A 12,141-nucleotide genomic window follows, 5' to 3' on the forward strand; every position below is an offset into this window, starting at 1 on the left:
ATGACTTCGTCCTGCACCAGCATTCACTTGCTAGAAGAACCTCCCAGTGTGGAAGCCATTCGCCTCCACCAGTGTCTGTGTCTCCAAGGTGAGCAGCAGGCCCTCTCAGCCTCTACAGGAGGGGCTCCAAGACAAGCAGGTGGGTCTGGCCCAGGCTTATGTCAAATTTCTGCTTTTACCCTGGGTCTTGAAGTGTGTGAGATTCTGTGTGTGCCCTTTAAGAGTGACGGCTCTATTTCCCCAGTTCTGTGAGACTCTTAAAATTAAACCCCGCTGAACTTCAGAGCCAAAAGCTCTGTATGCCCATCTTTCAGGAGCAGGATCCCTGGGCTGAGGGCTCTGAGGAGCCTAAGGAATTCTCACATCTGTGGGAGAACCTCTACAATATAATTACTCTCCAGTTTGTGAATCACCTGCACGGGGCATACGGGACTTGACTAAACTGTGAGTTCACCCCTCTTACCCATCTCTTTATGGTTCTTTATTTATATCCTTAGTTACAGAAGATATTTTCTGGTAAGTTTCAGTCTTTTTCATTGATGGTTGTTCAGCAGGTAGCTGTGATTTTGATGTGCCTGTGAGTGGAGGTGACCTCAGGGTGTTCCTTCTCCGCCATCTTCACCCATCTCTCTATTATATGTTAAATTTATGCAGCATTTTTATGATGTTTAGTAATGAAATTTTATAGATTTATGATTAAGGACAAGAAAAGGTGCTCACTCCTCGGCACCCTTCAACCTAGTAGAGCTCTAGCTTTTGTCAGTGATACAAGAAAATGAAAGGAAATAAAAGTTGATTCTGTTGGTGTTTCTTTTTATGTAATCATACTGTCTGAAATCATTGCAGATACATCTCTTCCATTAGAATCCTTTACCCTTTTTATTGTGATCATGAAACTGAAGGAAACCAGAATATGTCACCTCGAAATTTGCCTTTTGATATAAAAATGACTTTGAGTTGAAGGCATGTAGAAACCAGTAAACAGCAGAGAAAATTCATTGTGCCTGCCCTTGTTTTTGCCCAAAGACAGGATACAAATTCTCTCAATTACTCTATTAATTTCTCCCTACATATTTGCCTTCTCACAGTTGGCTACTCTTGAAAGTAAAAAACTGCTTTTTCTGTCCTCTCATTTTTCTAGAAATGTATTGTCCTTGGTGGAAGATGCTCCATTAGCTGGGGTTCTAAGCTATTGCTTTAAATTACTCTTCATGTAGGTTTTTCCCAAGTGGTGTGCACCACAGTCATTAATAAACTGTTTTTCTCTTATTAATCTGTCTTTTTGTTTAAAAAAAAAAAAAGCCAGCTGAAAACCCAAGACGGGTATAGTTAAAGTTTTGCCTCCCCTATGAAACCTAAAAACTTCATTTTCAACCACTAAGTCTGTGGTACAACTCTGAAAAGAGACAGAGTGTATGACATCTTTTTTTGTTTTTTTTCTTCAAATTTTTCTTTTTCTGGTATTAAATGTGTGTGTGCATGTGTGTACAGAATCTTCCCAGTTTGTTTTTATATCTGCTAATGGTATGATAGAGGATGAAATGGTTGGATGGAGTCACCGACTCAATGGATATGAGTTTGAGCAAGTTCTGGGGGTTGGTGATGGACAGGGAAGCCTGGTGTGCTGCAGTCCATGGGGTCACAAAGAGTCAGACACGACTGAATGACTGAACTGAATAATGTGTCAGACATGGGGATCTTAGTCATTAATAGAATTATTACTGTTTGTTCCTAATGTCCTAACATTTCCGCAAGTGCTAACTTCCTTCTTTCTAATTCATTCTGCTCAGTACAAATTACTGTTTTTAGCTTAACATGCTTTTGCTCAAAGACATTAAACTTCTGCCCTCTGTTGCTTATCAAATTAAAAAAAGTTTATTTTACATTTTAATTCTTCGGTCATACATACTTATGACTTTTTTTTCTTCCCTATCTTTGTTTTGGTTGATTCATATTTCTTTTGTAGCCATTTGTCTGATTATAGCCCTTTTGTTGATTCTGATGCTTTCTTGACTCTAATCTTTCATTCACACTATTTCCAGCTTAGGGATAACCTTGTTTTTCTTTCTTCCTTCCATCAAATCTAAGTACTCTCCTCACTCCCCACTGCCAATCTGAGCAGTTATAGCAATCACTGGGGCTTATCTTTCTTGTGTTAGTACTTTATAAGGCCAGTATATCCTTTATTACTTTAGGATGTAGATGCTTTTAGTGTGAGTTTCTTGATTGATTATTATGGCAGAGGAATAAGTGAATAATCAGTTCCCAGTCAGAATTTCTCTGGAAATTTAATTTTTTTTTTCATTTTACAGTTTGCAAGTTAAAAAAAGACTGGTGGAAGAAATTTCTTATATGTGTCCTTGTAGTAGTAACAGGTGGGTGACTTGTGAATTTTCTTTGGTTCTTTATGCAGCAGGCTATGCATTTATACCTCATGCTTAGTCCCAAATCTCTCAACTCTGCAGTAATAAAAAGACTGTAGAGACTTGACCTCAGGTTCCTACTAGCTTGGCAGCATTTGCCACCTTCCTTGGGGCTTTCCAGTAGTTCCACTGTAAAGAATCTGCCTACACTGCAGGAGACGCAGGTTTGATCCCTGCGTCGGGAAGATCCCCTGGAGGAGGACATGGCAGCCCAGTTCAGTATTCTTGCCGGGAAAATCCCAGGAACAGAGAAAGCTGACTATGTATGGTTCTTTGGGGTCACAGGGAGTCAGACATAACTGAGGTGAGTGAGCACACATGTACCATCTTCCTTGCCTCTCTTAAAATTACTCTCAGAACTTAGTCATCTTCTTGACTTCGTAAGAGTTCTTGATCTTTGAATAAAATAATCATAAGTTCTCAGATAACCCTCAGACAGCAACAGCAATAACTTGTTGAGAGTATTTTGTGTAAACTGAAGAGCTAATGTTAAATATACTATATTTATCATTATATTTTTATGAAGTAGTTATGAAATCCATTCACACACAAACAAATAGCAACCAGAGTGAATTAGTCGCTTTTTACAAATAACAAATTCCAGGGCCAACCAGAATTGAGATTTTTTTCTGTTGGCTAAATTCCAGTTCTCTAATTTCTGATATTTTAACTACCATACAACATTGTCTCCATAATTGCAGTATTTCTTTAATTTCTTTTGGATCAAGAGTGAGTTATATTACTAACAGTTGCTCTGTAAAATATTTGCTTATTTCTATTATGTTAAAAGAAAAAAAGGAAAATATGGAACTAGGGATTTACTTCAAGATTTTCTCTGTTGGAGTAAATTTGCAAAGATGAAGATATTTACATTTTTTTCTGTATATTATGGGTCTATTTTCTGAAAAATATCCAAAGGTAGATTTTAATTTATGACTTGTAGCCTAATAGTCTCCAGAACTTGATTTTCCATCTGCAAGTTTTGCTGAATTTAGCTCTGAAATTAAATAAACATTTAACATTCTAGAGTCTCATTTTCTTTCTTTTTGTCATTCACAAAAGTTCTGATATTATTACTGTTTATAGCCTTTTCTGTCATTATAAAGTTCTAGAGTGCAATACTAATTATATTTAAACATCTGGAAATTAATTATTTGGAGGGAAGAGTTTCTCTAAGACACATTTATATTCATTTATTCACTAAAAAGGTAAAATTGAAACGATGTATTTTATTACCCGTTTGTGGTAGTCTGGATCCAATTCTGAGTATTACAGAAGAGAAAAAGTCAGGAGTTTGGAGTTGGCTCTACATTTAAACATTTACTTGACACTGTACCCGTTAATTAGCTTTAAACATTTGGAGGGCCAGGACTTTATCTAGTCTAACCTAATTACTCAGCACCTCACTAAAATCTGGAAACAGTAAATTCTCAAAACAACGTACAGAGAAATAAAGTCATCATTATTCCAGCTTCTTTGGCACTGAATATTGGTGACATAGAACCAATATATGATTAATTCTGATTTCAATGATTCATTGTCCTCTATGGTGAATTTCACTTCCTTAGCTCATATATCCTCTCCTGTCCTTAACCTTTCCGTTTCTTTGAGGTAAAAGTAAGCCTTTATTTCTTACATTGGTCCTTGACACTATTTATATTTTTGTCTCTTCCTTGGTTGCTAAATCTGCTGCATAATTTTTGGTAGGATGTCAATATAGACCATGAGAGGTTTGCAGTTCCTCTTCTCAAAACAGAAGCCAGGAAAATAGAATAAAATCTAGACTTCTCAACCACTAAATGGTCGTCCTTATGGACAACAGAGGATTTGAATTCATCCATCATTCCATGAGTGAAGCTAGTTTTCATGTTTCAAACCATGGCAGTAAAAAATAAAATAGATTCACCAGAATGAGTACAAACACTTTGTAACTGTTTTTATTCATTTCTCTTTTTTTCAGGATTATATTTTTCAGTATCACGTTTGATATCTTCAGAAAGTACCAAAGCTATGGAATGTTCAGAGGAGTGGATTGGTGTAAGAAGGAAGTGCTTCTACTTTTCTGATGATACCAGAAATTGGAGAGCCAGTAAAAGATTTTGCAGTTCACATGGATCAGAGCTTGCTCAGATTGATACACCAGAGGATATGGTAAGAAAAGGGAAAAGTTTTCAATTATTTTGAAGCTTAATTTTGTACAAAGAGAAAAAAAAATGATAAAAGCTAATACTCCATGATTATGTCAGAGAGGGGAAAAATTTCCTCTACCCTTCTATGTTCTTCTGGCTGATCTAAGAATTCAACTGGCATGAGACAGATTAACAAGAGAAAACCAAATTAATTATGTACATATGAGGGCTTTATAAGAAATGACTCCCAAGGACAAGTTAGGCAATTGAGGCTTATATTCATCTGAGAGAAGAAGAAAGGAGTAAAGGTTTGGAACATCAAAGTGAAAGAAAGCAATTCACAGGAGATGGAAATACAAATAATTTATTTTTAATTAGCTTATTGGAGTATAATTGCTTTATAATGTTGTGTTAGTTTCTACACTACAGCAAATTGAATCGGCTATATGTATACATATATCCCCTTTTTAAAAGATTTTCTTCCCATTTAGGTCACCACAAGGCACTGATTCTGAGGTTCACATAAGCTATCTGTTATATACATATTATCAAAAGTGTGTATATGTCAATCCCGATTTTCCAATTCATCCCTCCTTTCCTCTTCCCACCTTGGTATCCATGTGTTTGATCTCTATGTTGAAAGGCAAATGTTTGGTGGAGCGGTTAGTTTATTTATGAAGAAAAACTATAGGTTTGTGGTTCAGTAGCAAAGAATCAGTAGGAGAGACTGTGGAATGATGGCACTCAATATGCTTTATTAGAAGAAATTATATTCTCCCATAAATTAGACTTCTGATTATAGGAGATAATGTGCAATGGAAATTACATTGTCTCTTCTAGTTTTATTGAGATGTAGTTGTATAAGTTTAAGGTGTAGAGCATAATGATTTGATTTACATACATCCCTCATGAAATGATTATCACAATAAATTTAGTGAACATCCATCATCTCCTGTAGATACAAAATTAAAGAAATAGAAAATAATTTTTTTTTTCTTGTGATGAGAACTCTGAGCATCTCTCTCTTAACAAATTCTATACATAACATACAATATGTTAATTACATGTATCATGTTGTACATGACATTCCTAGCATTTATTTGTATCTGGAAGTTTTTACCTTTTGACCACCTTCATCCATTCCCCCCACCTCCTCCCACCCCACCTCTAGTAAACACAAATCCCATCTCTTTTTCTACGAGTTTATTTATTTATTTATTTTTTGACGTTTAATTGACCTGTAAGATATGTTAGTTCCTGTTACACAAAATAATGATTTGATATTTCAATACTTTTCAAAATGACCTCTAGAATAATTCTAATTATGATATGTCACCATATGATATATATCACTAAATGATATCAAGTAGTTATAGATTATGTTCCTCACTTTGTACATGTCATACCCATGACTCATTATTTTGCAACTGGAAGTTCAAAGCTCTTTCAACTATTTCTTTGCTCTCCCCACCCATCTCTCCACTGACAACCGCCTATTTATTCTCTGTATCTGAGACTCTGTTTCTGTCTTCTTGTGTTTAATCATTTGTTTTGTTTTTTAGATTCCACATATAAGTGAAATAATACAGCAATGACATTATTATTCTGGTATCTGTTGCTGTTTAGTCACTAAGTTGTGTCTGACTTTTTGCAACTCCATGGACTATAGCACACCAGGCTCCTCTGTCTTCCACTATCTCCCAGAGTTTGCTCAAATTCATATCCACTGAGTGGATGACGCTATCTCACCACCTGGCGCCCCCTTTTCTTTTGCCTTCAAACTTTCCCAGGATCAGAGTCTTTTCCAGTGAGTTATCTCTTTTCATCAAGTGTCCAAAGTATTGGAGCTTCAGCTTCAGCAACAGTATCCACTGGTATCTATTCAAAGTAGTTTCTGAGTTTTCCTATTTTAACAGTACTTATACTTTCCTTTAAACACCCTCACCTCTCTATAATTTGGGAGAGAAGATCTGTGCACAGAATAAGATATGTGTTAGCCCTCTGTCACCCTTAAGAAACATGATATGCCTGTTCCTATAAAAATGCTCAGCTCCTGAATTTGTCATCCAGACATAACATCCTGTCAGTTTAGAGTCTTTGTCCTTTACTCTGTGAGAAACACACTGGTGCTTCATGCAGTAGAACTTGTAGGAAAGGAAGTCAAATATGATTTTTTTCATCAGTTTCTCATTTGAGAGATAGAAATTACCCTTAATGATAATTCAAGACATAGTAGCTCAAAGAGCTTTGATGACTTGTTAGAAGTCACTCTACTACTTAAGTATATTTAAGAAGTAAAAGAGCAAAGTGAAAATTATTCTGATAAAGCTAACCTGAACATCACCATCTGTATTGCTTGTTGCTATGGAAATATTAGGGCACACAAATTAGGATGTAAATCATAAAGATGGGATGTTCCAGTGAGAAGTATGTTAGCTATATGCTATAAAATGTTGTGTAACGGAGAATTCTCTGATTTGTGTGAAAGAAATTTTTGAAGAAGCATGCAGGAACTTCTATGTACTGGATTGGATTAAGCAGAAAACTAGGAGAGTCTTGGAAATGGACAAATGGCACTACATTCAATGCTGGGTGAGTTTCAAATTTACTAGGAAAGGTTCTATTCTGATGTTGTATAAAAACTTTAAATCAGTTTGAGTTGCATTATTATAAATAAGTCTCCCTGTTTTCTATGTGTAATTGTCTTTCTCAGTTTCTACCCTGTAACATGTGTCGTCTCAGATTGAATCATACCCTAGAACAACCCACCTTCCTTCTATTTTGTTATATGGCATGCAGTGAAATTTTCCACTTTTATTTTTGTTCCTTATTTAATTTTATTTTTATTGCCAAGCTCTTGCTAATAAACCCTCCTATTGCTAACTCAAATTCAACTATTCTGCAAATTCAAAGTCAAAGCACATGTATTGTACTTTTAAAATTTTTGTAAGATCTCTTTTTATTCTTTAAAGTGTTAGAGACCATATGAAAATAACCATATTTCCAAGTTAAAAGTCTTTAACTCTCCAAGATTTCTGGGAGGAATATCAATGACCTCAGATATGTGGATGATATCACTTTAATGGAAGAAAGCAAAGAAGAACTAAAGAACCTCTTGTTGAGGGTGAAGGAGGAGAGTGAAAAAGCTGGCTTAAAACTCAGTATTAAAAAAAAAAAAAAACAACAACTAAGAACATGGCATCTGGTCCCATCACTTCATGGCAAATAGAAGGGGAAAATGTGGGAGCAGTGACAGATTTCCTCCTCTTGGGCTCTAAAATCACAGTGGATGGTGACTGCAGCCATGAAATTAGAAGATGATTGCGTCTTGGCAGGAAAACTATGACAAATCTAGACAGTATGTTAAAAAGAGAAGACATCACTTTGCTGACAAAGATCTGTATAGTAAAGGCTATGCTCTTTCCAGTAGACATGTATGGATGTGAGAACTGGACCATAAAGAAGGCAGAGCACAGAAGAATTGATGTTTTTGAATCAATTGGTGGTGCTGGAGAAAACTTTTGAGAGTCCCTTGGACAACAAGGAGATCAAACCAGTCAGTCTTAAAAGAAATCAACCATCAATACTCATTGGAAAGATTGATGCTGGAGCTGAAGCTCCAGTAGTTTGGCCACCTGATATGAACAGCCAATTCATTGTAAATAATTTTTATCAATTTGTTCAGTTGATGATCAATCTTTTTCTTTTTATGCAATGAGTATAATCTTTCTTGTCTTTCCATATTTCTAAATTGGTTTCCATTTTTCTATCTAGCAATTATATTAAGGCAGGAAGACATGGATACAAAGTCAGGAAACAACATTCCCTCAAGAAATAGTTATATAAATAAATAATATTGCTTTTGTTGTTGTTCAGTTGCCAAGTCATATCTGACTCTTCTTAACTCCATGGACTGCAGCATGACAGGCTTCCCTGTCCCTCACCATCTCCTGGAGTTTGCCCAAGTTCATGTCCATTAAATCGGTGATGCAAATTGATAAAAATTATTATAATTAGTCTCCTTGGTTTCCATATCAGTATATTTCAAAAGTGCCAAATGCATATAAATCTTGTTTCTTACTTTCAAAACTGCACATTGGCTAAAAAATATACCAGGTAATATGCTGCTGCTGCTGCTGCTGCTAAGTCACGTCAGTCATGTCCGACTCTGTATGACCCCATAGATGGCAGCCCACCAGGCTCCCCCACCCCTGGGACTCTCCAGGCAAGAACACTGGAGTGGGTTGCCATTTCCTTCTCCAAGGTAATATGCTAGGGAACTGCTTTTAAAAAATTCCATATATCACTTGATTTAGAAACACTCTCTTTCTTGAAAGAGATATAGTTAGATAAGTCGAGATAGATATAAGCTCTTATTTATATCCATTATTTCTCTTTGTCTACTTGTATCTCTGTATTTCTACCTATTGCCCTAAATAAGTTGACAGATTATGCTAATAATAATAGTAATATTAAATACCTACATTGCTTTAAAAAAAACAGATATTGGGGAGGTAGAGTATTATGATAGGTGAGTAAAGCTCAGTGTTGTGTATAAAATGTGTCAAATTGCTCTATTCTTAATTTTATTTTTGATTACAGCTGAAAGTGGTCCCAAACTGATTTTGTTTCTTTTCAGGTTTGAAATCAGTGGGAACGGACACTTCGCTTTTTTGAATTCTGATGGAGTCCACAGTTCCAGGGGATTTGTTGATATCAAGTGGATTTGCAGCAAACCAATATCTAAAACAGAGAATAAATTAGGAAATCAATAAAGAATTTTGCATTTTTTTTTAATCGAAGTATAGTTGATTTACAAATGTTAGTTTCTGGCATACAGTAGAATTTTGCAAGAATTGAAGGAACTAAAAATTGTTGAATGAATGAATGATTATATATAGAATCTTATTAATTCAAGGCACATAATTGCCCATCATGAGCACAAGTCAGGAAACCTGTTAAATAGGACCAAACAAAGTTACAGTATACAATTAGATGACATTTACTGCATTAGTAGTTATGATAATCAAATTTAAAGGGATTTATATTGATAGGTCAGCCAAGACCTACTGCTTAAAAGTTAGAGAAATATATGTACTTAATATGTGTAAATATTACAAACCACTAAGCATAGCAACTTTGGTTTAAAGAAATGTTACAAGAGAATCACCTATGAACAAACATGTACTTAAATAATATCTTACAAATAAGGGAAAGGAAGGACCCTAACTCTATAAGTAATAAACACAGATACATTATCAGAGTTCTGTATTAAAATTACAAAGCTTAGATTATAGAATATAAACTAGAAAAATAACATTAAAAGTTAATAGAGAATAGATTATTGAAAAATATTTCCCTTTTCCAAGTAAGAACAAGGAAATAGGATGGACTTATGATTCAACCCTGGATGTGTCATAAAATTCAATCTCTGTAGGGTGTGGGAAAAATTATATCAAGCCCTTCTTTGTTACATTAGTTTGAGTTAACTTCCTGCCTAGGTAACTGCAACCTCTCAGTACAAGAAGGGATGAGAGTGTAGGAGAATACATAGACACTTAGGATGGAGAAGCTGGAGAAAAAGAAAGTATCTAGGTTACAGGATAAACATACAGAAACACACAGACTAATCTTTCTTCCATATCTTTAGTGGAGGCTCATTCCTAACTTAGTTGCAGATGAAACTTTCTGATAAATGAAAAGGAGATTCTTGTGAGTCTCAACCATAAATGTTGTTCCTGGTAATATATGTGAATGCAAATACTTGGAAAATATCAGCATGTAAGCAAGCACAGGCATATTATATCTAGTCATCATTTGTCACCAAGAAAACTTAAAAATATGAAATTTAGCCAAAGTTACATTTTGGCTCGGATTAAGTTCAAATTTTGCTTGATTCATAATGTGTTTTATTTTTGCTGTTGGTTCCTGATTACAATTTAATTTTAACTGCTTAATGATTTAAAGTAATTCACTCCTTGTTTTCCTTTAAGTCATACCTATCAGGGTGAATCAATTCCTGATGGCTCAGCATGAGCTACAGAGAACTTCCTGATGATATTATGTCATACCTCCTCACCTACTTAGGGGACACAAACTGTTGAATTTATTTTGAAATATGAGTGCATTTTGGATAAATGAGAGAAAAAATAAGATACTTTGTATAAAATTTCAGTTAGAAAACTAAGAGAGTGAGACAATTCTCAATATAACAATGTTTAAATGCAAATTTGATTAAAGGGAAATGAATTGTAGAATCACATTAAATACAAGATGGTATATTACTTCAAAAAGATATTTATAATTACAATGGCTGAGTACTTTATTATCAGTTGAAAGTTTAATTTCTTTTTGATAAAAACTGAAAGTAATTAAGGACAAAGCCCACCATGAAAAAAAAAATGTTGTATAACCACATCTATGCCCTGGTCTGTTATTTCATCAAATGCACAGGAAGAGTTAAAACCCAAGGAATAGAGAATAAGCAGGATTAGAAGATTAAATTTCATATTTTTTAGACACTGCAGCAACAGGGATAAATAAGAATGTCAAAGACTGAAGTCAGAAATCAACATTCTTCCCCAACCAAAACATGTTTTGTTTTGTGTTAGGAAATCGTCAAACTATTTAAAAGTAGAGAAAATAATACAGTAAGTCGCATATACTCATTATTCAGTTTTAAGTTATTAACTCATTGTCAATCTTGTAACCAGTCAATCTTAAAGGGAATCAACCCAGAATACTCATTGGAAGAACCAATGCTGAAGCTGAAGCTCCAATACTTTGGTCACCTGATGTGAACAGCTGACATTGAAAAAGACCCTGATTCTAGGAAAGATTGAAGGCAAAAGAAGAGTGTGTCAGAGGATGTGATGGCTGGATGGCATCACCGATGCAATGGACATGAACTTGGGGAAACTCCAGGAGATGGTGAAGAACAGGGAGGCCTGGCATGCTGCCGTCCGTGGGGTCAAGAAGAGTCAGACACGACTGGGTGACTGAACAACAACAACAACAATCTTGTATCATTCATTATTTAAGCAAATTCTAGACATAATATCATGTGAATGTTTCCCTGTCTATACAACATAACCACAATACAATTACCACATCTAAAAGTAATTAATAATAATCTCTAATAGCATTATAAAAAATCAATAGGGAATTACATTTTCTAATTTAAAAATAAGTTACTCCATTTTCTAATTTTGGAGTGTTGTATCTGTACAGAATACATGAAAATTTTTTATTTGTATTAAAAAATAAGTTTGTATTCCAAAAAAAGATAGGCACTGTTAACATCCATATATTTCTCTTCCAATTATTTAAATGCACAGATTTGCTTTTGTTGTTCAGACAGCATCTCTCTGGCAAATGTCATTAAATTTGGAGTCACAGTCTTCGGAATACACCTGATTTCTTGTTATGACAGCACAGCTCATGTTATCAATGGGTCCAATCACCGAGAAACTAGAAGACACAAGGCAGACTTTAGAGCATTTATCTTAAAATAATGGTTATACTTCTTAAAGTTTCCCCCAGCCAAGTTTTGCAGGTAATTTTTTTTTTTCCAGCAGTCAAAATGTTGC

At 34.9% G+C, this 12,141-nt stretch overlaps 2 protein-coding genes across 2 annotated transcripts in view; one reads left to right on the forward strand and one right to left on the reverse strand.

Annotated features, from left to right (window-relative positions):
* On the forward strand, positions 1-9,349 carry LOC138436417 (C-type lectin domain family 2 member A-like). The gene is made up of 5 exons (XM_069581998.1): positions 1-139; positions 2,313-2,375; positions 4,384-4,574; positions 7,041-7,144; positions 9,192-9,349. The coding sequence occupies exons 1-5, from the start codon at positions 1-3 to the stop codon at positions 9,325-9,327; spliced, it is 633 nt and encodes a 210-aa protein (XP_069438099.1). The 3' UTR covers positions 9,328-9,349.
* KLRF2 (killer cell lectin like receptor F2) overlaps positions 9,327-12,141 on the reverse strand; it is a 21,874-nt gene continuing 19,059 nt past the window's right edge. The window contains exon 6 of the mRNA XM_069585751.1: positions 9,327-12,022. Coding sequence (XP_069441852.1) covers positions 11,905-12,022 — 118 coding nt within the window. The 3' untranslated portion in view covers positions 9,327-11,904. The remainder of the gene's footprint in view (positions 12,023-12,141) is intronic.

Source organism: Ovis canadensis, chromosome 3 (assembly GCF_042477335.2).
Source record: "Ovis canadensis isolate MfBH-ARS-UI-01 breed Bighorn chromosome 3, ARS-UI_OviCan_v2, whole genome shotgun sequence".
In the NCBI taxonomy this organism is placed as follows: domain Eukaryota; kingdom Metazoa; phylum Chordata; class Mammalia; order Artiodactyla; family Bovidae; genus Ovis; species Ovis canadensis.